The sequence below is a fragment of the Mastacembelus armatus genome, chromosome 1, assembly GCF_900324485.2.
Source record: "Mastacembelus armatus chromosome 1, fMasArm1.2, whole genome shotgun sequence".
Lineage (NCBI taxonomy): Eukaryota > Metazoa > Chordata > Actinopteri > Synbranchiformes > Mastacembelidae > Mastacembelus > Mastacembelus armatus.
Window position 1 is genome coordinate 19705351 of NC_046633.1, and position 27259 is coordinate 19732609.

General features: G+C 39.1%; 1 protein-coding gene across 1 annotated transcript; it reads left to right on the forward strand.

Moving 5' to 3' along the window:
* The first annotated feature begins 1562 nt into the window (after positions 1-1562).
* LOC113128734 (complement C3-like) lies at positions 1563-26300 on the forward strand. Its single transcript, XM_026304259.1, has 40 exons — positions 1563-1738; positions 2278-2360; positions 2443-2530; positions 3559-3661; positions 3758-3878; positions 4023-4138; positions 4997-5143; positions 5872-5962; positions 6069-6163; positions 6282-6467; positions 6618-6773; positions 7538-7667; positions 8021-8089; positions 9448-9645; positions 10782-10896; positions 11219-11307; positions 11405-11544; positions 12991-13203; positions 13350-13413; positions 13491-13580; positions 13784-13990; positions 14150-14225; positions 14352-14511; positions 14597-14692; positions 15118-15268; positions 15675-15760; positions 15929-16006; positions 16173-16328; positions 17212-17274; positions 18103-18184; positions 21529-21577; positions 22069-22159; positions 22272-22361; positions 23565-23682; positions 23821-23910; positions 24351-24440; positions 24548-24631; positions 24754-24804; positions 24963-25107; positions 25438-26300. The coding sequence occupies exons 1-40, from the start codon at positions 1683-1685 to the stop codon at positions 25577-25579; spliced, it is 4455 nt and encodes a 1484-aa protein (XP_026160044.1). The 5' UTR covers positions 1563-1682; the 3' UTR covers positions 25580-26300.
* The last annotated feature ends 959 nt before the right edge of the window (positions 26301-27259 follow it).

A 27259-nucleotide genomic window follows, 5' to 3' on the forward strand; every position in this document is an offset into this window, starting at 1 on the left:
ATGTCATGTCTGTGACTCACACACTGATTGTGTTTCTTCATACTGGTTTCAGATCCCCGCTGAGGGCTTTAATAAGAATCCCACAGTGAAACAGTATGTCTACCTGAAAGCTAACTTCCCTAAAGGAGAACTGGAGAAAGTTGTCTTAGTGTCCTTCCAGTCTGGATACATCTTCATCCAGACTGACAAGACCCTGTACACCCCCAGCAGTAATGGTACTATTGTCTTGTTTGTATTAGAGTTGTGTGGCTCAGAAGAAATAACATTTTATAAAACATAAAGCACATGGAAATGAGACATCAACTGCCAAATGTGTGCAGCAAATACAAAAAACATGATTTCATTGTCTTATGTGCATAACCGAGTGCAGATTAATGGGCAAAAAAAATGCTATCCATTTTATAATGACATCTACAGTTCAAAACATGAAGCAGTTTGAATAGTTTCTTTCGTTGATGTAACGTTGTGTTAACAATTTGTTCACAAATGTCAGTGATATAACATAAGCTGATACTCTTTCTCTCCCTCTGTCTCTCTCTCTCTCTTTGCAGTCCTTTACAGGATGTTTGTAGTGAAGCCCAACATGGAGCCCATTGAGAGGGATAATCAAAACAAAATTGAAGCTTCTATTATTATTGAGATTGTGGTATTTTGCTTTATATTTTACTTACACAGATTTGAATATAAACACAATCAGGTAATACTATAATAATACATTTTATTTAGAATGCACTTTATAGTCACACAGAATCCCAAAGTGCTACAGATTAAAAACAAGTAATGTTAAAAATCATTCAAAGGCTTTGCTAAAAAGGCAGGTTTGAGGCCATGTTTAAAAACATTGACAGGCTGTGGAGTCCGTAGATGGTCAGGGAGAGCATTCCACAAACTTGGAGCAGCTGAGCAGAAAGCCCGATCTCCCATAGTGCGAAGCTTAGTCCTGGGGGGGTTTTAATAGATATGTTGATGCAGAACAGAGTGTATGTTTAGATGTTTGTGGAGTAAGGAGTTCCTTGAGATATGATGGGGCGTTGCCATGGGTGCACCAATGGGTAAGGAGAGAAACCTTATAAACAATCCTGAATGAAACAAGAAGCCAGTGTAGTGATTTGAGAATGGGGATGATGTGATTGTATTTGCATACCCTCATCAGGAGCCAAGCTGCACTGTTCTGGATGTACTGCAATTTCTGTAGGCTTTTGCCCAGCATTTCGGTGAGGAACGTGTTACTGTAGTCGAGCATGGAGGAGACAAAGGCATGGACAAGCTTTTCCGCATCTGCAAGAGTCAGCATAGGATGAAGTCTAGCAATATTCCTAAAATGGAAAAAGGATTATATAATATTATACATGCAAGTAATATTATGCAGTACACATCAAAAATGTGTTGACATCTCTTTAAGTTTTGAGTCCAAGCTAAAGATTCCAGAAACTCCAAACTCAAGTCCCAACAAAAAGTTGAGTTAAAATATACCCCCATAGAGCTTCAGTGTTATTCAGCTCAACCTAAGTTTTAAAGAAAGAGCTAATTCTGCAGGAGGAATATGATGATTTAATTTAATCTTTTAATTACTTTAAATTGTTTATTTGACACATTGGCAAACAGGTGATGTTCAACATCAGTGTTGTTTACATTTTCTTTATTCTTAGACTCCTGATGGAATCACATTACCACAGGGTCATATGGCTCTGGAATCAGGGATGCACTCTGGACAGTATTCACTGGGTAATATTGTCAGGTTAGTATTTTATTTCAGTTTTTATTTATAGTTTAGTCTGTAAGCTAGTTTGTAAGATATATATTTTTGCACATATATATCTTATATATACACACACACACATATGCCCTGGGCAAAGAAATGTAAAAGAACCCCATGTCTGTAGAAGTAAGAATCACACACTTGGATTGACAAGAATATCCAAACTATTCCTCCTAAATGGAGTATACACTGCACCTGACCCATCTTTGAGCCCCAACGACCTGCAGATAAAAGTTAGTTCCCCTTTTTTATGAATAGTATGTGGCAGGCCTGCACAGGAAAAAGCAGCTGATTTAACCTTAATGCTGCATAGCATAATAATCCCTTTTTAACTTGTGGCCACATCCCAGGTGATTGCATTGTATTCCACATTTGGACAGATTCCCTGCTAATTACTTCTGCTTGTGAGGCAATAATTCCACATCTATTGTATTTTTATTTTACGTCTGCCACACAATGTCTCTCTCACTCTCTCACTCTCTCTCTTTTTGCATGTGTGTGCATGTCTGTGTGTATAGTCATGGACTTTGGAAGGTGGTGGCAAAGTTCTACAGCAACCCAGAGCAGGAATACTATGTAGAGTTTGAGGTCAAAGAATACGGTGAGTCTATTTTTACCTGAAAAATAATCACTCACTTTTCATTCAGCTTTGGCCACACAATAAAAAGTTTTTTATTTTACAGTGCTGCCCAGTTTTGAGGTGAAACTGACGCCTGATGTTCCCTTCTTCCACCAGGACAGTCAAGAGCTTACTATCAACATTAAAGCAACGTATGTTTTTGGTTTTTGTGGCTTTAGAGACCAGATTTGATTAACTAATTTGGTGAGAAAGTAAAAGGTGCGGTCAGAACCTGTACCAGGGCTCTTGACTGGTTCCACACACAGTCTGCCCTGCCAGCTCTGAGGTTTCATGTTTATCATCATCAGCCTCCAGACACATTAGAACATGAGTTTAAAAAGATAATACAAAACACGCCTTTCAGAAAATAAAAACCTTCACTCGATGTGAATTAGGAGAAGAGTACTCCACAATAACAGATTTTGCCAATTGCTAACACACATTGTTTTATACAGATTGTGACACTCGTGAGGACTCTGCTGACAGTAAGGATTTACTTTGTCAGTCCTTCCCCATACTTCAAACACTGTGATAATACAGACACTGTCATGCTAAATGACATTAACTCTGTTACAGAGCTAATAACTACCTGCAGTTGAATGCTGAAGACACAAAAACAGCTGCTCATTGGTACAACAAACACTCCTCACACTGGACTGTGCCCAATCTCTGTCCATGGCATAACAGCTGAATAGGCAGATAGCTTTGGGTACCTTGAACTAATTTTAGTCAACTAACACAGTTCTGACCAGCACGCCACTGATATTCATAAACAATGCCGGCAGTGCAGTCATGTACTGTTCCCCTTGCTTCTACATCATGCGTGACAGTAGCAGACATAAAAATCCTTAATTTGATACTTGTATAGATGCTCCACCCAATACAATCTACTGTATACTCCATAATATCATTCAAGAATGGACAAAACTAATACTATGTTCTGAAGACATAAATACTCTTCTCAGTGCATGTACCCTTTACTTCACTGCTGCTGCTGTTATTGCTACGTGCATGGACACACTTATGTCTTTAGCTCAAAGAAAATAAGTTATTACTTATTTGAAACTCTTATGTATGAGCATTCATGTGAAATTTAAAATGTTCAAATGGAAATTTGTCTGTAAGTTGAAATCTTTTACAGATTTGTTGGCTTAGACATGTCCTTCTCATTTGACTTTAGGTATCTGTTTGGTGAAGAGCTATATGGGGCAGCACATGTAGTATTTGGGGTTGTGCGTGACGGCCAAAAGACGAGCTTTCCAAGCTCTCTTCAGAGAGTGCGGGTGAGCACAGATTTATGCTGCATCTCATTTACATAAAGTAAAGGACCAATCAACTATCCATTAATCATGTTTTATTTTTATATAATGTCACATTAGATTGTGAATGGTAATGGAGCAGTGAAACTTAAAAGACAGCACATCACAGACACCTTCCAAAACGTCACAGATTTAGTGGGGAAATTCATATATGTATCTGTCACTGTGCTGACAGAGAGTGGTAAGAAAGACACTGCATGTGTGTTTATCTTTGTGTAGTCAGTGTGGTTGATTATTTGATTCATACTGATTCAGGACCAGATTTAGTTAGTGTGTGTGTGTATGTGTGTGTGTGTGTGTGTGTGTCGCACTTATTTTTGTACAGGTGGTGAAATGGTAGAGGCAGAGTTAAGAAGTATTCAGATTGTCACATCACCGTACACCATCCTCTTCAAGAACACACCCAGATATTTCAAACCAGGAATGTCCTTTGATACTGTGGTAATGTACACATTTAATTGTATGTAAAACAATAGTACTACATTGCCATGGTTACAGTTTCTCATATGTCATTTTTCCATCCATCTATCCATTTTCCTTAACCGAGGTCCCAGGGATCTGCTGGAGCCTATCCCAGCTCTCTTTGGGTGAAAGGCAGGGGTCCACCCTGGACAGGTCACCAGTCCATCACAGGGCTACATAGAGACAAACAACCTCACACACTCACACTCACTCCTATGGGCAATTTAGAGTCACCAATCAACCTGACATACATGTTTTTGGACTGTGGGAGGAAACCAGAGTACCTGGAGAAAACCCACACAAGCACAGGGAGAACATGCAAACTCCACACAGAAAGGCCCCTGCTGGGTTACGAACCCAGGACCTTCTTGCTGTGAGGCAAGAATCCACCGTGCTGCCCCACTGAGTTATCAGTGAATGATAATATAACATAATGAACATAAGTGTTTATATTAGTGTGTTAAACCTCAGTGACCTGAAACCAGTCAAGCTCCAGGATGGTTGTTGCACATAGGTAAAAAAAAGATTGCTTACATTATATTTTCTCCAGGTACTCTGGCTTTTCCCTACAGTTCAAAAACATGCAGGTTAGATTTATTGTTGAGATGGGATAAGTGATATACCTACCAATGGAAAGACAGATAATGATGGTTCTTCATGATGAGTGTTGATGAGGCTTAACAAGAACAAACAAATTCAGATGCCAATGCACTGGACCATTAGCTATTAGTTATAACATCTTGGCTGCACAATTCACATTGGGTTGTATTTCTACATGTTTTGAATAGATAGTTGAATATCCTTGGACTGTTTTGTTGCATGTTTCTTTGATGGCAGGTTGAGGTTTTGAATCCTGATGGCACTCCAGCAAGTGGCATTGCTGTGAAGGTTTTTCCAGGTGGGGTGACTGGCCGAACACAAGCCAATGGCATGGCAAGAGTTTCCATCAATCCACATGAAACACTTGAACAACTGATAATTACTGTAAGCATCTGAACTTAATACACTTAATAAAACTTTTTCAGATTAAAGCCAGATTTAGAAAATAGGAGGAAGTCAATACTAAAGTTACCATTCAAGACATGGACAGATAAATTACCCCATTGTTGATGAGTGTATAGTTGATGGTGGCCTCTTGTGGTTGTGAAATGACCCCCTAATGAACAAATAAATCAATGCAGTGCAGCTTAAGAAACAGTAAACTCAGAGACATTATATTGTGATGGGAAAGAATAGAGACTTTGGATGTATTTCAATTTGTAAACCTGTATGCATATGTGTTATGGCAAAAATGTACGAACAGGCAGAATACAAGTTACAGGACGGCAGGTTTAATAGTCAAGCAGTAAAATCACGAACATACTGTTTGTTCCCAGATGGATCAATTTGATCAATCAAGCCCAACAGGCTGCATCAGGGCTTTATAACCACTCAGCAACTAAGTTCACATATATGTAAATCACACTTACACAACATGTATACAGGCGAATGTATATTGGTCAGAATCTAACTAGTGAGTCTCTGTGCCTACCTGTTTTATTCTGCTCCCTGTGACTCCCCCTTGCTGTAATACAGTGTCATGTTAACATATCAAAAGGTCTTTGTTGAGGTGACACGGGGCTCAGCAGGATGTCTTTGGTGAAACAACGGTGGCATCTTGCATATATGAAAATTCCTTTTATACATTTGTCAACCTATGTGGTTATTTGTAGGCAATTACCAGTGTTCCTGGTATCACTCAAGCATCAGCCACGATGACGGCCTTCCCTTATAAGACCAAAAGCAAGAGTTACATCCACATAGGTAAGAAAACATCAAATGGCAACATGGTGATGGTGGTGACAGTGTCAATGCTGACTAACAACCTTGAGATTTAGTTTCCCCTAAATGTGAAATGCTATTATTTCAGGGGTTGATGCAGAAGATATAAAATTAGGAGATAACCTGAAACTCACCCTCTTCCTCAGCAAGCCAGAAAATGGAAAATTTTATGTTACCTACCTGGTGAGAGATGTTTTGCACATATGTATTTGTGCACATGCTAGTGTTTGTTTTGCTTCCCACAACTTATGTAGTATACACAACCATGTTGCATAGAATACTTACATTAAACTGTCCCTAGATCTTTAGCAGAGGCCAGCTGATGAGATATGGACAATATGAGCGAGCACCAATGATAGCCATAACTCTCTCTGTTGGAAAAGACATGTTGCCATCCTTCCGAATCATAGCCTACTATTATACAGTGGATAACGAAGTGGTATCAGACTCTGTTTGGGTGAAAGTGAGGGACTCCTGCATGGGCTCGGTGAGTCACACAACACAGATGTACATTAGCAAAGAACAACAGCATTAACTGAACAAATTACTTGGCACAGATGAAAGTACATATACATGATATTTGTCCAGTTGATGCAAATACATCATGTCTCTTTCATTTCCCTTCCTTCAACTTTAGTTAAAGGTGGCACCATCTACTCCCTACCCGTCTTATTCCCCTGGCAGCATGTTTAGTCTGCAGGTGACAGGAGACCCAGGGGCCAAAGTGGGACTGGTTGCAGTTGACAAAGCCGTCTATGTGCTAAACAACAAGCAGAGCCTCACCCTGAAAAAGGCACTTTGTTTTTTTCATTGTCAAAAATATTTTAAATGGGATCCACTTACATAAATTGCAGTAAATTGTTCACTTTTTAATATTACTAATGTACAAAATGCTGTATACTAAATATTATTGGTACCTGCTAAATCACCTTTCCAACTAAAACTTAAAAGTGTTTTTTTAATAGGCCTGCTCTTTTAAACAGGCCTTCATGTTTAAATACTGATTTTAAATTAAGTATTTATGAGCAGGTACAGAGCCTTTCCATTATAGTTGCATAAAACGTTACTGTCATGAGTCCCTCTGGGAACTTCCTGCCAGGGACCTTTATTGTGTTAAGACTTCCTTCTCCCCGTGTTCTAGTTCCTGGCAGCTTTATGTTAGTTATTGTTGATTATGAGTTGCACCTGTGTTCAATTACCTGTTGTGTTCTCCCCTACTTATAGCTCCCTTCTTCCTTTGTCCCTTGCCGTAGCATTAGTGCTAGTTACCTATAGTTATAGTGCATATAGTTATAGTTGGGGGTTTGTATGCTTAAGTATGTTTTCGTAGCGACCGTCTCACCCGGTCTTAGTTTCGACCGTCTCATCCGGTTCAGTCAGAGTTTGTGTTTTGTGCCCTGGAGTTTTCCCAGGAGGAAATAAATCCCTGTTTGTCCTGCATTTGGGTCCTCACCTCTCCTCCTTCACACCACACCACCCACACGCCTTGACAGTTACTAACATATGTCAGAATGAAACCTTTACTGTTGTCTGTGTGATGACTGTCATCCTGCTCAGGTATGGGACACGGTGAACAAGTACGATCCAGGCTGCACACCAGGTGGAGGGAAGGATGGCATGAATGTGTTTCATGATGCTGGGCTATTGTTTCTGTCCAGCGTGTCATCTGAGAGTTTCTATAGACAAGGTCACTTTTTTTTATTCTTTGCTCTTGTTCTGTCAGATTGCAGACATGTACATAGTTAACAGTGTTAACTCTTGTCTCATGTCTGGTCACTGATACAAAGCAACCACAAACAATAAAGAAAATGGACTATTTGCTTTATTGTTTAGGGTTATTGGTTTAAATAGGAATGATTTGTTAGACTTCAAGGAAAAGTATTTTCATTCACATTTGTAGTTTTGATTTTATTTGATGAAAATTAATAAATTACGTTGTTGACAACCAGTTGAATTTTGAGATGTAGGCAGTAAGATTATACTTTATGCCAGGACCTGGTATGAAAGCATCCAAATTACTAACCCGTTTTGCATTTTCAGAACTTAAATGTCCAAACCCCACCAGGAGGAAACGAGCCAGCACCATACTGGACGTCAAAACCAGCTTAGGTAAGAATGGCACATGCGTGATAATTAATTTACCCTATTAGAATGACTGTTGGTTTATAATAGACTTTCAATAGTATTTATTCTTCAGAGAGGTAGACAGAGGTTACATAATGCTTGCATTCTTATACCCACTGTCACAATGAATTCATTTTTCATGCAGTTTTGCTGAATAATGTAACTGCAGCAATTTGTATTTGTTTTAACAGTGAAAACTTTACTCATGTCAGTGGAAAGATCAAAGTTTTGGAGACACAAAGCTAGAAAAGAAATTAAATATCAAAAACAAGACTGTGTTTATGTGTCTGGAGATGGAGGAGTAATGTTACAGCTTCTTTTCGTTTGTACAGAGCTTCTGCAGCTGCTTGATAGAGCTGCTGCTGCAGACTTAGCCATACCTTTACTCTTTGTAAACAAAGGCTCAAAGTTTCACTCGTCTTCTTACAGCCTGGGACTTGTTGCCTTCATTGGTCGAGGACTTTTGACTAGACATATTTTCAATATAAGATTTCTGTAATTTGACACATTTAAGAGATGTCCTTTTGGATGTCCAAAAACTAATACATTACTAGTCGCAATTCAGTTGTAGATATCTGAAATTCAAGTTCTGATTAGTCAAAAAGTGAATTGTAGGCATCTTGATTGTGACTTTTGACTAGTCAAAATTCCTTTTAATATTTCTAAAATGACTTTATGGACATCTGATAAAGGTATTTATGGATGCTGTTTTAACATAAAAAAGTTAAAGTGACTATCCAGAATTACATTTCAGATATCTTAAATACATTTTGACTAGTCAAAACTGCAATGTGAATAGTCATAATTTTAATTCAAGATGTGACTAGTCCCAATTATATTTTGATCCAAAATGATGTCACTGATGTCACTGTGCCATTTTAGCATTTATTAGATTGACTGAATTCACACTGAAGATATCTGTAATGTATTTGACTAGTCAACTGGCATTTACGATACTGTATATGCAATGACATTTTGTGTTAAGAACTGGTCATTGACTTAAATGGGGAAACTACTTTTAGATATCTACAATTGAATTATGACTATTCAAAAGTCCATATAGTTCTAACTAGTCAAACTGTAATGTTAGATATCTGAAATGTAATTTCAGATATTCAAGTGGACTCTATTTGATGTTAAAACAACCTGCTATGCACTAGATAACTGATGTCTTTTCCTGACACCTGCATTCACCTGTCCCTTTCACATCATGGAGTAACGTTATCTCCCCTTAAGTAACCGCCTTCAGCTCTCTGGTACCACCCCGGAGAGGCAGTCATGACAGTTATGGACTGTCTCCTCTCTCTCTCCTTAGTCTCTATTGAACCTTTTCCTTTTCTCAGTGAGTCATTACAAGGAAAAACAGCAACGTGACTGTTGTTTGGATGGCATGAAGGATACCCCTCTCTCCTACAACTGTGAGAGGCGCAGTGAATACATCATGGATGGTGCAGCCTGTGTTGAGGCCTTCCTGTACTGCTGCAAAGAGCTGGAAAATCAGCGGGCAGAGAGAAAGGAAGACAGCCTCCTGTTGGCTCGCAGTAAGAGACAAGAACACAGAATTGGGGGAAAGGCAGCATTTATTACAAGTAATAGTCATGCTGATGGGTGAAGAAATGACTGCCCAGTAATAAAGATCATTATATGTTTTAATCACTAGATTTTATCATCACAATGATTGCAACGTAAAGTGTTGTTTCAGCAACATAGAAATGCAAAACAGCTTGAATGATCCTATTTAGATTGTATTATATAACAAACATTACATTACATAACTGAATTATTTGTATTTTACTTGAAGCTGTTAAATATTGTTTATCACTGACACTAGGTGAGATGAGAATATGAGAATACAGTAATAGTACAATATGTTACCGTTGAATGAAATGTCAAAATAAGTGTCATATTTTATAGTTATAACAATAAGGGAAACCATATTACATTTGAAGGAGCTTGTGTTCCATCGTTACCAAAAGCTATCATACATACATTATTATATTAAGACATTATACATGTATTACAAATCTCCCATATAGCCTTTTCTTCTTTATTTATTCTAAGTCACTATGACCATTGATCACTCTCACTAGATTTATCAATCAGTAACGTGTTGATTAAACAATTCAATATAATAATGAGAATTTTTGACATGGTTATGTTTGTCATATCCTCTACATATGACCATCCATGGGCAGCAGCAGCGGTTAGCACTGTTGCCTCACAGCAAGATCCCCGTGACCCTGGTTTGGAATAAGCGAGTATAGATAATGGATGGATGACAATGCATCACATTTTTGTATTTCTCTTTGTGCTCTATACAGACTATATACTGTGAAGCTGTTAACCTTAAGAAATATAAATACAGATAATTGTATTCAATCAATGAGGCTAGACTAACTTTGCCAAGTTACCTGTCGAGTCATTTTACTGGTAATTGAGCCCATCACCTGCACTGTAGGGTCTACAGTTTGTAGTTTACTAACTATGATTCATTGAGAAAAATCTGTATTCTTATTTTTATCATCAACAGAAGATAACATTTTATCCCAGTTACATGTAAAAATCATTTGTCTGTTCCTGTGTTCTTTTAGAAAACCGCAACTGGTTCTGGTGATTAAGTCATATGGTTAAAATGTACACAGACCAAAAATACATTTTTTTTTAAACGATACTCTAGGTGAGGAAGATGACGACAGCTACGTCGACAACAGTAACATTGTCACTCGCACCAACTTCCCTGAAAGCTGGCTGTGGACCACTATAGACCTGCCTGCTTGCTCTCAACAGAGCTGGTGAGGCAACAGAAAAACACAGAGAATACACTCAGAAATGGAGCAATGCCTGTGAAGTAGTGCTGGCAGCCGAGTCAAAGCTGCTCACTGAAGCTAATCCTATGTTCCCTTCAATTCATGGGGCATAGTTAAGCTGTCAGCACTCTTCCCCCACTTTCTGCTGCCCAGTCTGTTGTGACGCTGCTCAATTTAATGATATATTGACACCAGTTGTAAAAATGCAGACATCTGCAGTCACATAACCATGTGAGTTTGTTCACTAACTCATTGATGATGCCATTAAATCTAATATGGAAATACTCTGCTTTTTTGTTTGTTTTAGTACCACTACACAAAAGGAAGTCAAAACGTCTTTGAAAGACTCAATCACAACCTGGCAGTTCATTGCCATCAGCCTTTCAAGAACTCATGGTGAGGATTCCCACTCATACTTGAATCTTAAAATTATGACAGAGTCTTTCTCCTTATTCTGTTTCATCTTGTATTTGTTTCTCATCTCATCTTCAAGGTATCTGTATAGCTGATCCATTAGAGGTAATTGTTCGGAAGAGCTTCTTCATTGATCTCAAACTGCCTTACTCTGCCGTACGTGGAGAGCAGCTGGAAATTAAGGCGATTCTCCACAACTACAATCCTCAGCCTGTCACTGTAAGTCTGAGCTGTTTTTCTCCTATGGTTTAGGACAGAACACTTTCATCTTACTATAGTTTGTTTATGATGGATGAATGAATGGATAGTTTAATTAAAATGTAGTTTTATTTAAACCTGTATTATATTGTGTTTTTATATAATATGTAATCAAATAACTTTCAGTAGTTGTTTGCACTGCCAGTAATTGACTGAGAGCGGATAGCAAACATTGCATTCGGAAGTAAAACTTTAAGTGAGCACAGCCACAATATTGCTGATAATATTTCATTGTACAGTAAAACTGTCTAAACTGAGTGTTTAAGACTGTTTAGGTAGGAGTTTCACTGTTTGCTCATTTTTCCAAATAAATATGGCAAATGTGACTGACAATTTGTTTACAAGTGATCTAGCCACGTTCAAAGTTGTTATAACTAATGGAAGTAATGAAAGTTTGCTAAACCATAGCTTTCCTTTAAGTCATGTCTTAGCAACAAAACATTGGTTTTGTGATTTATTTATATTATGTCAGGTTTAAAGGTAGTCAATGTGTCTGACTCTGCTATATGTACCCCTGAAGGGATTAGCTCTGCCATACATTATGCCTACCAGCTAACAGGTCTGTGAGTCTCATTCTGGTGCCTCCGACTAAAAGCAATCCAATTCAGTAGCAATGGTTAGGGCATGATAACAGGGCAGAATAAGCAATGAAGCATCTCACTTTATGAATGCATGGGGAAAAATGCATAAAAAGCATTTTAAAAAAGCATGTTAAAATGTGGAGCTGGAGGTAGCAGAGCTGAAGATGTTGACAAGACAGTGGTGAGACCAGCAATGCTGTCTGGTTTAGAGACAGTGGCACTGAGAAAAAGACAGGAGGCAGAGCTGGAGGTAGCAGAGCTGAAGATGTTGAGGTTCTCTCTGGGAGTGACGAGGATGGATAGGATCAGGAATGAGGACATCAGAGGGACAGCTCATGTTAGATGTTTTGGAGAAAAAGCCAGGGAAGCCAGATTGAGATGGTTTGGACATGTTCAGAGGAGGGACAGTGAATACATTGGTAAAATGATGCTGAGGTTAGTGCTGCCAGGAAGGAGGCCTAGAGGAAGACCAAAGAGGAGGTTCTTGGATGTAGTGAAGGAGGACATGAGGATAGTTGGTGTGGGTGAGGAGGATACAGAGGATAGGGTTAAATGGAGGCAGATGATTCGCTGTGGTGACCCCTGAAGGGAGCAGCCCAAAGGAAAAGAAGTTCACCAAACCCAGTACGCAAATAAGAATTTTTTGTGTGACACTAGATTGATGCAAATGTGAAATCTAAGTGCCTGAAATTAAAATACCAAAGGATTATAGCTAGCCTTTCAGAATTGTCATATTATATAAGCTCCATTAACAGTACTTCGTAGGCATTCAAATACACATATGCCAACAAATCTTTGCATCTTTGTTTTTTTTTTTTTTTTCAAGGTGCGTGTGGATTTTATTGAGAATCTTCAGGTGTGCAGCGCAGCTTCTAGGCGTAAAAAGTTTCGGCAGGAGGTCAGAGTTGGGAACCAAACTACACGCTCTGTTCCGTTCATCATTATTCCCATGAAGGAAGGAGAACTCCCAATTGAGGTCAAAGCAGCTGTTAAAAGCCCTGAGTCCCATGATGGAATCAGGAAAAAGCTGCGAGTGGTGGTGCGTGATCTGATTTGGAGATTGGTAGAACACGTTGACGTTGTTCTAATGTTGTGGTGCAAATTTTAGATCTGAAAGACTATGCTGGTGTAAATTATTACAATAATAGTGATAGCAAATAAGTGTAATGGTTGTTCTTTTTCCAGCCTCCAGGCATTCTTACAAAATCTTTACAGACTGTAATCCTTGACCCTGCTAAGAAAGGCATAGGTGGGTTCACTATTTAAGGAGAGTAAACACAGACAGCATTTTCATTTGGTGATACCCTAATGTGTTTCTTCCTTTAGATGGAAAACAAGAGGAAATTATGAACAGTGCAATTGCCATGAAAAATGTAATTCCAAACACACCTACTTATACACAAATCTCCGTGACAGGTAAGCTACAGAAAATATTTTATTTCAGCATGTTATATGATACTGTACATTGCTTTAAGTGAACATTGAATTGGTAATTGTTGTTGTGGCAAGAGAAACTTGATGTTCCTCATTGAAATTGTCTACCTCGCCTGGATGGCGGTACCTTTTTCATGTTTGTTTCTTCCTTATGAACCTGTAATTTTTCCTGTGTCTCCACTCAGGAAGAGAACAGTTAAGTGACCTGGTGGAGAACGCCATTAGTGGGAAGTCTATGGGCACTCTAATCCAGCAGCCATCAGGCTGTGGGGAGCAGAACATGATAGGAATGACCCTGCCAGTGATTGCAGCAACATATTTGGACAAAACCAATCAGTGGGAAACTGTGGGCATTGAGAAACGTCAAGAAGCCCTCCAACATATCAGAACTGGTAGGTTCACATGGATGTATTTATTCACATACCAGAAATTTTGCTTAAGAGAGGAGTTCAGTTTAACAGGACTCTTCAGACTGGCATTCAGTGGATAACAATCAGATAGAGAGTTGAATGGTAGTCGGTGAAAAGGGTGTGAGTTATGTTTCTGTCTAGGCTACAAGAATCAGCTTGGCTTCCGTAAAAGCGATGGGTCTTTTGCTATGTATCCCAAACACCAAAGCAGCACCTGGTGAGGCATCTGAGTTTGAACAATAATGTTCTCCTGTAACAGTTACATACAGTGACATATTTTATTTACAAAAACATAATGCAATCCACCATTAAACAATTTCTCAAATCTCCTCTCTTCTTTAAGGCTGACAGCTTATGTTGCCAAGGTGTTTGCCATGGCCGAAAATCTGGTGGGCATAAAACATAGTGTGATCTGTGGCGCTGTTCAGTTTCTGATTCGTGAGGCACAGCAGTCCAATGGCATGTTTAGAGAAGTGGGATATGTGTCCAGTAGACAAATGATTGTATGTGCACTGATTTCAATAACAACAGTTCTTAAACACTGTGCTAATCAAAAACAGTAAAAAAGACACCTTCCATTGTGCGTAGGGTGACGTGCAGGGCACAGATTCAGATGCCTCCATGACGGCCTTCTGCCTCATCGCTATGCAGGAGTCACACAGGGTGTGTGCAGCCCATGTTAATGTGAGTATCTCCACGGTGTTTTTTCTCTCTTCTCTGAATTTCACTCCTTAGTGTTGTTTTCACATATCATCAAAAATTAGTTTTTCAGAGAAATGGACAAATTGAAGGAATACCTGCCCATTACCCTGGTCATCACACCTAATAATCAGCAATAACACACAGTAATCAACAATAGTTCAATTCAGGATACTTTCTCATGTCATTATTTTGTCTTGTGGTTAGTTACAAACTAAAAGAGAAGGTGACTATTGTACAGGAATTTTAGAAAAAAAATGAAATGAAATGAAGATCAGCACAAAAATGGAAAAAGTTCCTTTTTGTATTTCCATGTGAATGCACAATGACAAATACAGATTTTTGCATGTCTACCTCTTATTTCACCTATTTAATTTAGCTGCCTGTACATGTCTTTTCCTTCCATGCAGGATCTGCTTAACAGTATAAGCCAAGCAGTTACCTACCTGGAGATCCGTCTGCCCAGCCTCACCAACCCATATGCCGTTGCGATGACATCATATGCCCTGGCCACTGAAAACAAATTAAATCGGCAGATTCTCTACAAGTTTATCTCCCCAGGTGTTGCTTTAAAGGGCTGTTTAAGGCTTGAGGTTTTAGGGTTAGAAATAGGTTTCAGTTAAGGTTGGGGTAATATGTGTGAATGTATTCATAAAGACAGCTGTACAAGCTTTGTTAGGTGTGTGTGCATAGGTAAGTTTAAAGTATTGCAATAAGTAATTTTGTTTTGCTCTTTCTAAGATTATGCATCTTAAACTGCATTCACATTACATGCTGAAGTGACCCAAATCTTATTTTTTGCACCAGGTGACCTGATCTTTTCACACGTGTGAACAAACCAAATTAATTTTTTTAGAATCAGGCTTTGGCCACTTCCAAATTTGACCCTGAATCTGATTTATGCCCAGTCTTTAGCAATGTGACCACTGTCGGAACCATCTCATTCACATTTTGCCTGTCATCTCAGAGTTGAACCACTGGCCTGTATGGGGCACAAACCTTTTCACACTGGAGGCAACAGCCTATGCTCTTCTGGCTTTGGTAAAGGCCAAGGTGAGGGTGTAACATTATCAGCATCTCATGCTACAGTTCACTAAGGTCATCCTTCATGCTGTTGATTACAATAACATTATTAAAATAAAAATATATTCAAACAAAAATTCAATTTAACAAACTGCCAGCCAAAGAGATTTTAATTTTTCTTGATTTTCATTATTAAAGACTTTTCAGGATGCTAAACCTGTTGTCAGATGGTTCAACCAACAGCAGAAACATGGCGGAGGCTATGGATCAACTCAAGTAGGAGTCACTGATTCTCTGTCACAGTGCATGACTGTATTACATGTTGTTTCAGTTAATTTTTTTTTTTTTTTTTTAAGTTATTGTTAGCAGTAGTTTGTAAGCTGCTAATCATTTTTATGAGTCTCACTTTTTCTGCTTCAGTCAACTCTGTTTCTCTTTCCAGGCTACTATAATGGTGTACCAAGCAATAGCTGAGTATTGGGTCGGTGCAAATGAAGAGGAGTACGATGTGAATGTGGACGTTGAGTTTATAGAAAGGAAAATAACTAGTTCGTTCAACTTCAACAAACAGAATTACTACACCACAAAAACATCTAAGGTGAAAATATGTGCACATGCAGTGTGACCAATTACAGCTACTTTAATGGAAACAGAACATCTCCAACACAAGCTAGTAGGCTTTTGCCACAAAAGCTCTTTAAATTCTAGTGGAAAGTCTTACAGCACAGGTCTCAGATGTGTGGCTCTTGCAACTACAGTAAGAGTATCTCCTCCTTCTGGTAGTTTGGCATTTTAGGGACTTATCAGAGGATGGCTTTGTCAGTCCACACTGCAATCTCAGTCTCAGGATGGCCACATTTGACGCTGTCAGCTGTCTGCATGCCTGTGTCCTGTAATATTTTTGTCACCTCACATTATGAAGGCAACCCCACCTAAACCTAACAATCTATTTTGATTTTGTTGTCTTTTTCACATTTAAATCAGCAAGATCAACTATGAATTCATCATTTTCAGCTGCAGTACCTACCTCCCACTACAATGAGCAGCCTTTACTAATAGCCTTTGCTTTACACTGGTGTCTCTCTCTACAGCCTATACCCTGTCTGTGGTCTCCAAGAGGAGCAATGTGCACTGTCAATCCATGATTATCCTCTGGTTAAATATTGTTCTTTATTTGACTAAATGTTTTATGTAAATCCGAAGGAATGGATGTTACACTGACAGGTTAAAAAAATAAACAACAAAGTTTCACAAAAAAACAAAACACAAGTCATTAAAAACTTCTATCCCTATTAAAAACTCTGTCCATCCCACCGGTCTTTTTCTTCAAAAACTATGAGACCATACTGTACATTAAATCTAAACATTAAATGCTTATGCTTTTAAATCATACATCCTTTTTATTTCTTTGAATGTTTGCTTCTATTTGTAATTATCTAATGAAGCTTCACTCTGTTACTCTACATGCATATTTTAAACAGATCGGTAGCATAAACCAGGATGTGAAAGTGGTTGCCAGAGGAGCAGGAGAAGCAACGGTGCGAGTGAGTATCACATATTATTGTTCAGTTTAATTATTTGTAGTGTAATGTTTTGCACAACAGAGCTTCAGAATAAAGGTAGTGGTTTGAAATATGTTTGAACTATTGTAATTGGGAAACACTGATTACAGACTGCTGTTTGATTTCTGTGAGTCTTTAAAATTTCAATAATCTGACACTTTACAGTCCATACAATGGACCATCTGTAAAAGCCCATGACATGTTCAAAATCTTTAGTTTATCACTCAAAGGTAAAGATTTATATAATGATCATGTCAGTTCTAGACAGATGCACTCCGAGAGGTTCTGATTTTGCATTTCAATTTTGAGTGTACTGCTTTTTTTAATGACATCAATAGCAACAAGTGTGAAGTGTTCAACCAGCTGTGGTTTATCATTATGCATCACAGTGCAAAATGTTTTGTAGTGAGTGAGACTGTTGAGAGTCAGCAAAACAGCTGATTTGATGCTGAACATTGTGTCTAACTAGGTGAATATTGATTTAAGCTCATTTGATAAATGAGTTTTAACAGATGACAGTTTTGTTCCAAGAATGTGGTTTAGTGTTTCAGCATTTCAGAAAAATATTAAATACAAATAAAAAACCTGTAAATCCCAATGTGATATCTTTTAAAAAATATTTCTGACATTTAGGTTAAGTTTTAGTTGACATTCTATCATGTCACATTAATTTCAGTCATGCTTCCATGCTTTTATGATTTTGGGAAAAAAGGGTTTTAATTGACAGACACATATTCTGTGTTGGCCAGAAGATCCAAGTTGTAATAAACTTCAGTTATCCATTAAGATAAATGCTTGTCTCTGTGATAGATGGTGTCGTGGTATTACACTCTGCCTCAAGAAAAGGAAAGCAATTGTCAGAAGTTTAACCTGTCTGTGCAGCTCATCCCAGGTATTGGGTGCCCCATTTCTCTCCTTTACACCAAAAAAAAAAACATAAATAAATAAATTATATATATATAAAATAAAAAATGTTTAAAAAGGACAGAGGTGCTGCTGTATTTTTAAGCTTTCAATTTGAAGCTTTCACCAGTTTCTACCATCATGGCAAGGAATGGATTGTCAAAGACTATAACAAAAAAAGCTCACAAAAAACAACTCATAATAACAGGAAGAGCTGCAGCTCTCTCTCTATATATACACATACATATAACAGGAAGAGCCAAATCAAACATGCGAATCACAAATATGACTTCCATACCGGATCAGTCGCAGCCCGGGTTAACAACGACCATCACTCGTGCTGTTGACTTACAGGGTGCCAGTGGAAATTGGACTACTGTTGGTAGAAGAAGGAGAGGAGGAAGGCGTGTTCGTAGGCAAAGAGAGAAGAGGAAGGGCAGGAGTGTAGGACTTAGAGTAGGGACTTTGAATGTAGGGACTTTGTCAGGGAAAACTAGAGAGTTGGCTGATATGATGGAGAGAAGAAAGGTGGATATCTTGTGTGATCAGGAGACCAGGTGGAAAGGTAGCAAGGCCTATAGATTAGGAGCAGGGTTCAAGCTGTTTTATCATGGTGTGGATGGAAAGAGGAATGGAGTAGGAGTTATCCTGAAGGAGGATTTTGCTACGAATGTTCTGGAGGTGAAGAGAGTGTCAGATAGGTTGATGAGTCTGAAGCTGGAAGTTGAAGGTGTGATGTTGAATGTTGTCAGTGGTTATGCCCCACAGGTAGGATGTGAGTTAGAAGAGAAGGAGAAATTCTGGAGGGAGATGGATGAGGTGATTCAGGGTATCCCTAGTGGTGAGAGAGTGGTGATTGGGACAGACTTCAACGGACATGTTGGTGAGGGAAACAGAAGTGATGGGTAAGTTTGGTATGCAGGACAGGAATGCAGAAGGACAGATGGTGGTAGACTTCGCAAAAAGGATGGAAATGGCTGTAGTGAACACATTTTTCCAGAAAAGAGGAGCATAGGGCGACATATAAGAGTGGAGGCAGGAGCACACAAGTTGATTACATCTTGTGCAGACTTTCCAACCTGAAAGAGATCAGTGACTGCAAAGTAGTGGCTGGGGAGAGTGTAGCCAGACAGCATAGGATGGTGGTGTGTAGGATGACTCTGGTGGTGAGGAAGATGAAGAGGACAAGGGCAGAGCAGAGGATCAAGTGGTGGAAGTTGAAAAAGGAAGAGTGTTGTGTGGCTTTCAGGGAGGAGCTGAAACAGGCTCTGGGAGGTCAGGAGGTTCTTCCAGATGACTGGACAGCTACAGCTAAAGTGATCAGGGAGACAGGTAGGAGGGTACTTGGTGTGTCATCTGGAAAGAGGAAAGCAGATAAGGAGACTTGGTGGTGGAATGAGGAAGTTCAGGAGTGTGTTAAGAGGAAAAGGTTAGCTAAGAAGAAGTGGGACACTGAGAGGACAGAAGAGAACAGACAGGAGTACAGGGAGATGCAGCGTAAAGTGAAGGTAGAGGTGGCAAAGGCCAAACAAAGGGCGTATGAGGATTTGTATGATAGGTTGGACTCTAAGGAGGGAGAGGTGGATTGTACAGGTTGGCGAGGCAGAGATGGGAAGGATGTGCAGCAGGTTAGGGTGATTAAGGACAGGGGTGGAAATGTGTTGACAGGTGCCACAAGTGTGATGGAAAGATGGAAGGAATACTTTGAAGAGATGATGAATGAGGAAAATGTTAGAAAGCACAGAGTAGAAGAGGTGACTGTTGTGGAGCAGGAAGTAGCAAAGATCAGTAAGGATGAAGTGAGGAAGACGTTGAAGAGGATGAAGAGTGGAAAGGCAGTTGGTCCTGACAACATACCTGTGGAGGTATGGAAGTGTTTAGGAGAGGTGGCAGTAGAGTTTTTGACTGGGCTATTTAACAAGATCTTGGAGAGTGAGAGGATGCCTGAGGAATGGAGGAGAAGTGTACTGGTGCCCATCTTTAAGAACAAGGGAGACGTGCAGAGTTGTGGAAACTACAGAGGAATAAAGCTGATGAGTCACACAATGATGTTATGGGAAAGAGCAGTGGAGGCTAGGCTGAGGTCAGAAGTGAGCATTTGTGAGCAGCAGCATGGTTTCATGCCAAGAAAGAGAACCACAGATGCAATATTTGCTTTGAGAATGCTGATGGAGAAGTACAGAGAAGGCCAGAAGGAGCTGCATTGTGTCTTTGTAGATTTGGAAATAGCGTATGACGGTGCCGAGAGAGGAGCTGTGGTTTTGTATGAGGAAGTCTGGAGTGGCAGAGAAGTATGTTCGAGTGGTGCAGGACATGTATGAGAGCTGTAAGACAGTGGTGGGGTGTGCTGTAGCGGTGACAGAGGAGTTCAAGGTGGAGGTGGGACTGCACCAAGGATCAGCTTTGAGCCCCTTCTTGTTTGCTGTGGTGACGGACAGATGAGGTTAGACAGGAATCTCCGTGGACCATGATGTTTGCAGATGATATTGTCATCAGTCCAGAGCAACGGAGAGTGTGGAAAAGTGAAGAGACGTGTGCAAGCAGGTTGGAACAGGTGGAGGAAAGTGTCAGGTGTGATGTGTGACAAAAGAGTGTCAGCAAGAATGAAAGGAAAGGTGGACAAGACAGTGGTGAGACCAGCAATGTTGTCTGGTTTAGAGACAGTGGCACTGAGAAAAAGACAGGAGGCAGAGCTGGAGGTAGCAGAGCTGAAGATGTTGATGTTCTCTCTGGGAGTGACGAGGATGGATAGGATCAGGAATGAGGACATCAGAGGGACAGCTCATGTTAGATGTTTTGGAGAAAAAGCCAGGGAAGCCAGATTGAGATGGTTTGGACATGTTCAGAGGAGGGACAGTGAATACATTCCTCTTCTTTATATATATTATAAAGAAATAATGCCCCTCAATATGTACATTGGATGTGTGGATGACACACACTGAGAATAACACAAAACAAACTGAGGATTTTGTCCTGCTTATTTACAAACTAAATGTTACGTTAACAAATTGAAAATATCAATTTATAATTGCTAAAATTGTTCAGATCTTATCTTCTCATTTTAAACATATAATATTCTATTCATGACCCTCAGAATTTCCATTTGCAACTTAAAGCTTTAAAGTGCAACAATACCACTGTCCTTTCTTTAGTGGTGTTGTCTCTTTTGTTGTATGTCTTCATTTGTTGTTTGGAAGTTTCTCTGTCTGGCTTATATTTGTCTAGTTTTTCTGAATGTGTAGTTGTAGATTTTTTTTCTTTATTATTGTCTTGATGTTTCTGTCTTTATTTAACAGAAAACATTTCAAATAATATCAGTGTTTTTTCCTTCAGAGAAATTGGATGAGGATGAGAGGATATACAAGCTGAAAATAGAGGTTTTGTAAGTGAACTCATATTGACAGCCGTATTTTCAGCAAGATGATTTCAAACATTTTCTACCCAGCAATCAGTCTGTTTTTCCCCTCCAGTCTGGCTATCATATTTAACTTCCTTCCATCAGGCATAACTTTCTTATGCCTGATGTCTTCACATTTGCTGCATCAGAGAAATGTGTTGCAGGTAGAAATCTTGCAGCTATCAAACTGGGCAGTATGCCAGTCTTAAAAAACAATATCAGTTTCAAACCAATTTATGTATGTACAATCAAAGGTACAATTTGTCCTACTTCCCTTTTTCCTATTTAGTGTCACTCTTTGCTTCTCTCTCTCTCTCTAGATAGATACAGACAGACAGATAGATATATAGATAGATATAGATAGATAGATAGATAGATAGATACAGAGAGACAGTCAGACAGATAGATAGAAAAAGGAAGAAATAGGATAGAAGGATAGAAATTCTGTTCTCTTATTTTATTTATTCTATGTACAGGTTTAAGGACCCTGAGCACAGTGCAGCCATGTCAATCTTGGATATTGGCATGTTGACTGGCTTCACTGCTGACATCAATGACCTGAACTTAGTAAGACCTGCACACACATACAGAGTTCAAATGTCAATATTTATGGTTCATAGAAATAGGACACGAGTAAGACTTTATAAGATTGTCTAACAATATGTGTGTGTATATGCAGCTGAGTAAAGGACATGCCCGCACCATTTCCAAATATGAGATGGACACAGCCCTGTCAGAAAAAGGCTCGGTCATCATTTACTTGGACAGGGTAATACACCAGTTTTTTGCCTTCATTTTGTGGATCTGTTTTAAATCCAAGTTCAATTAAGCTTTTTGAAATTAATCAATCCAACATTAATCAATCCAATGTAGACTACAGTTAAAGAGAAGATAAGAGGTTAAATTACCCCCACAGCAGCCAGTCACACTGAGTGAATAAAAGGAAAAGATTTATTTGGTGGTGCATTTAAAACATGAGACACGGACTTGACTTTGAACTGATGGTTTTATCTCTACCTTGGTGCACACGATGTCACACACATGTAGGCTCCCCATGGGCACCTACACACACACATTTTCCCTTGTGACAAATCCTAGACTCAATTTTTACATCTGAAAACAGTATTTACTCCATTTTTATTGTAATAATTTTTATTTTATTTTAGTAAAAAAGCACGAATCAAATGAAAAAGACGTGACAATCTAATAGCAGCTCTATGCAGCAGGTGGAGCAGGAGTTGAGATTGTCAAGGCTTGCGAGTGTCTGAGGCGATACAGAGAACCCACACGCAGATACCAAGCAGAACAGAGTTTATTAATTGAACAAGCTGAAGGGTTGGCGGGCGGCGCCGGGGGTCCCTGCAGCGGGGAAGGAAGCTGGACCAGGGAGCTGGAATGAAGTGCCGTCGTTCGGAGCAACCACCGATGATGCTGCCGGTCGGAGAAGCAAATACACAGGTGGCTAGGCGAGGCTCGCGACCTGGAGAGGAAGTGGCTTCGTTAGTCTGAGTTTTGTCAGAGATCATGAACCAAATGGTGCGATACTACCGGAAAGGTAGACGGACAAACTGGCGATGTGACCGAAGAGAACCAGGTCTTTTATTGACGGGGAGGTGATTGCTGGGGGGCGTGCCGCCCTGTTTCGCGCACCTGTGAATCATTAGGCTAGGGATAGGGGAAAACTGGAGAAGAGAAGGAAAAGAGAGCAAGAGGGAAAAAGAAACAGGGAGAGAATCCCGGCGCCTCATGACAGAGATGGTGCTGCTACTGTGATGCTACTGTGTCTTATTGAGATAAAAGGAGTCAAACAAACTGCACTTGTCTAATCCAAAGCAGCAGCAACAGCCAAAGTAAATCTGGACCTGACTCTCTAGATTTTGTAAACTTTTGTGATATTATGTGCTAAATAGCTGTGAAATTAAGATACATTTCTCTTTTTGTTTCATGAATCTTTGTTGGAATCTCTTCACAGGTTTCTAACAAACGACCAGAGGAGATTGCATTTAAAGTCAATCAAAAACTAAAAGTGGGCATCATACAACCGGCTGCAGTGACTGTTTATGAATATTATGACCATCAACACAATAACGGTGAGTCTCAAAGACACACAGAAACATAGGGTGCCTCTGTCTGAAATATTCTGACACACCTGTGTATGTCTGGATCAGGATGTGTGTGTGCATGTGTGTGTTGGATCATCTTAAAGGGTACTATATATTTTGTTTTAGAGATACACTGTGTGAAATTCTACCACCCAGACAGGAAAAGTGGAGCACTGCAGAGACTCTGTAAAAATGATCAATGTATATGTACTGAAGGTAAGTCACATGATGCCTAATTTAAGCTATTTGGGTATAAACTTTAAGCCTTGGATATAGAAGCAATATTGTAGTTTATTGTTTTGTGGTTGAGTGTAACTAAATATTACATACTTTCATATCTGCAAATGTCACAATATCCACACAAACAGAAGACTTTTTCTAAGAAGTTTATTTATACTTCACAAATTAAACACTAAACTGTATTTCATTGTTTTTCACCAGACAATGACAATAGACTTCTATTCTATTCTTTACTGTATTGTTGTATATGCCTGCAGCACAGACAGACCTACTTCGGTGATGGGTGGGAAAATAAGGGCCTCAGTAAATGCATTAAGAAAAAAGCCACCCCCCTGTTTAGTGTTTTACTGCACTATACACCAATAATACTTTCATACATGTTTGTTTGAGTTAATCAGTGTGTACTGTATTTCCAGAGAACTGCAGTATGCAGAAGAGCAAGAAAATCAATAATAATGAGCGTACAACCAAGATCTGTGAGACTGGAGAAAACAAACTAGATTATGGTAAGAGTTTAGGTTATGTGTGGAGAATGAGTGAGTGAGTGAGCGAACGAGTGAGTGAGCGAGCGAGCATACAAGCAGCTAATGACCTAAAACATGTCTGTCCTCAGCGTACAAAGTGACAGTGAAAAATTTCACAGAGGTTTTGTCCACTGACATTTACACTATGAGAGTTACAAAAGTCATCAAAGAAGGTGGGGAACTTTTAACCTTCAAAATTTGAACTGCCTAGAGTTTTAATATTACACCTGTAATTATGTATATATGTAATTGTATTTAACAGTATTGTCTGCCTTTTTCAATATTTTATTTACAGGGAGTTATGATGAATGCCAAGCAAAGATGGGGAGAACTCAGATGGCAGAAAGTGAGCATCTATAAATTCATCAGTTTGATCTGCTTGACCTTTTCTTTCCCCTAATATTTCTTAGAGATGTAGGACATTGATGTTTTATACTGCACATGCAATTATAATATGTTGTTTATTCTATATTATTAGCTCCTTTCTCATTTCATTAATAACAGGAAATTGTGACGTGGGTCCAGAGGGCAAACTGCGCACATTTCTCAGTTATCCACACTGCAGGGTGGCTTTAAATCTGGAAATAGGCAAAACCTACCTTATCATGGGCATGGCCACACATATTAGAGCAGATGAGGAGAAACAATCGTGAGTAAACAAAGAGCACAACTTTTGTGTTTGCACATATCATTATTTTTCTGTTCTATTTAAAATTTTATTCCATCATGTTTAAGACTGCACAGTGGTTGATTCTGGCAGGCAGTTTTAAAGCTGTGACATTAATACCTGTGCAACTGGGCACGGAAACATGAAGTGCTTTCTCAGCGGGAGTTGAAGGTCACGAATATTTTCATCCTCAAAAGGGTGTTCCACTCCTAAAAAGTTTAAGAGCCACTTGTTTTTAAGTATTTAGATTTTTTTTTTACACATATATCGTTACACAAAAACCTGTTCTATTTTCCACTTTGTTCTCCTCAGGTTTCAGTATGTGCTTGGTGAGAACACCTGGATTGAATACTGGCCCACAGTGGAACAGTGTCAGACTGAAGAATACAGGCCTACCTGTGTGGGCATGGAGGAGTTGGTTGATCAGTTCACCATATTTGGATGTCTCTCCTAGAGCTGCAACAAACAACTATATTAATCATCAATTAATTGTTCGATTATTTTTTCGATTACTCGATTAATCACATTTTTTAGTCTGTTTTCAACAATTTCTTGTCAAAATAATCTTAAACAAGTTTGCTACACATAATAAAAATAAAACAATTATATATGTGTGATGACATTTAAAGATGTCTTAAATTGTATTACATTAAAAAAGGCACTTGTTTACTAGAATTTCAAACTTAAATCAAAAGTGAGGGCCACATTAACACTAATGAAGCAATATGATTTTAAACATGCACAGACTGGATATTAGCCGGACTTTGCTAAGTAAAAAGTCTGGCCAGTGTTGTGGTGTGAGCCATTGGCAGACAGACCATTGGGAGCACTGGGACATTTCCAACTGGCCTGCGAACGATGATGTAACAGCAGGTAAAGTCTCAGAATCCTTGCATCAAGCTCGACTTTCACTCTTGCTGCCAAAAAAGAGTCATAGAGTCTCTTGGAAATGCACATAGCAACCATAGTGCATAGCAACCATAGTGCATAGCAGTGGTCCACCTCTGGATGTGATTGTCGTGACATTGTGTGGAGTTTATATCTGAACACAGAAAGATTTTATCCACACTGACTCAGCCATCATCAGAATGGTGGTGTTTCTGTGTGTGTGGTGTTTTCACAGTCAGTTTTCACAGCGGCTAAGAAAAACTTTGTGTGCCAGGGCAAATACATACATGAAGTGTTGGGACATGAACTACACCTGTGTCCCCCCGAGTTGGTTTATTTGAAGAGATCAGTCAGTAGCCTATTGAAGATTCTATACTTTTATTGTTTCCACAGCAAAATAGATTACATGAGCAAATACAGTCAGATATATCTGGAGTTCTGTGACACTATTTCTAATGCATGCAGCCACAGAACTGAAAACAAGGAAACACACAGTTGTTATATAGTCTCATTACGCCCTTCTCAACTGAAACTCTTGCTGCTCAGCTCGTTCCCATATATGGCCTTTACATCAGTGTATGCTCAATAATATTTCACCTCCTATATATGGTCTTTACACCAGTGATTACAATAATTCAATCTTTTATCTTTGACCCCTCACAGAAGCCTAACAAACGCAGAGGTTAAGAGTAACATAGTGTAGATCGACATCAGGTGAAACAGAAGTCTGTCTGTCTATTCAGTGAGATGCACATGTTAGGTCAAGTTACGTCAATTGACATGCGAACAGTAAACATTTAATTGGATGACTGATTATCTGACCACATAACAGAAAAACTAGAACAACAAGGCACCACTGCTATCTACATAACAGGGTAAACCCTGTTTAATTGTGGAAAACATGACTTTCACTTTTCAAATTGTATCGATAGTATCGATTAGTTGCTGCAGCCCTACTCTCTACAAGTGAACATTAAATGAAATGCATTTGTTGGATTGCTTTATTATTGCATTACTCTAAACTTGAAACTGTGATGTTATGAAAAAGTCGTGATGATACGTGCTGTGTATTAAAATAGTCTCTTGTCTGAACATCTGTCTCACACATAAAATCCATGTTTTTTAGTCATGCTAGTGTACTAGCATGGCAGCCTGCTACCATCACAATGAGTTGTACTAACTGTGCTGAACTGTCCTTTCCCTAAGTGTTACCAGTTTTCACTTATCCTGTTTAACACCAAAAAGA

Coding starts and splice junctions, on each gene's coding strand:
- LOC113128734 (XM_026304259.1), top strand. CDS start 1,683: ATGGCTCTGGAATCAGGGATGCACTCTGGACAGTATTCACTGGGTAAT. Junction 3,879..4,022: donor CACTGTGCTGACAGAGAGTG/GTAAGAAAGACA, acceptor ATTTTTGTACAG/GTGGTGAAATGGTAGAGGCA. Junction 25,108..25,437: donor GCAGATGAGGAGAAACAATC/GTGAGTAAACAA, acceptor TGTTCTCCTCAG/GTTTCAGTATGTGCTTGGTG.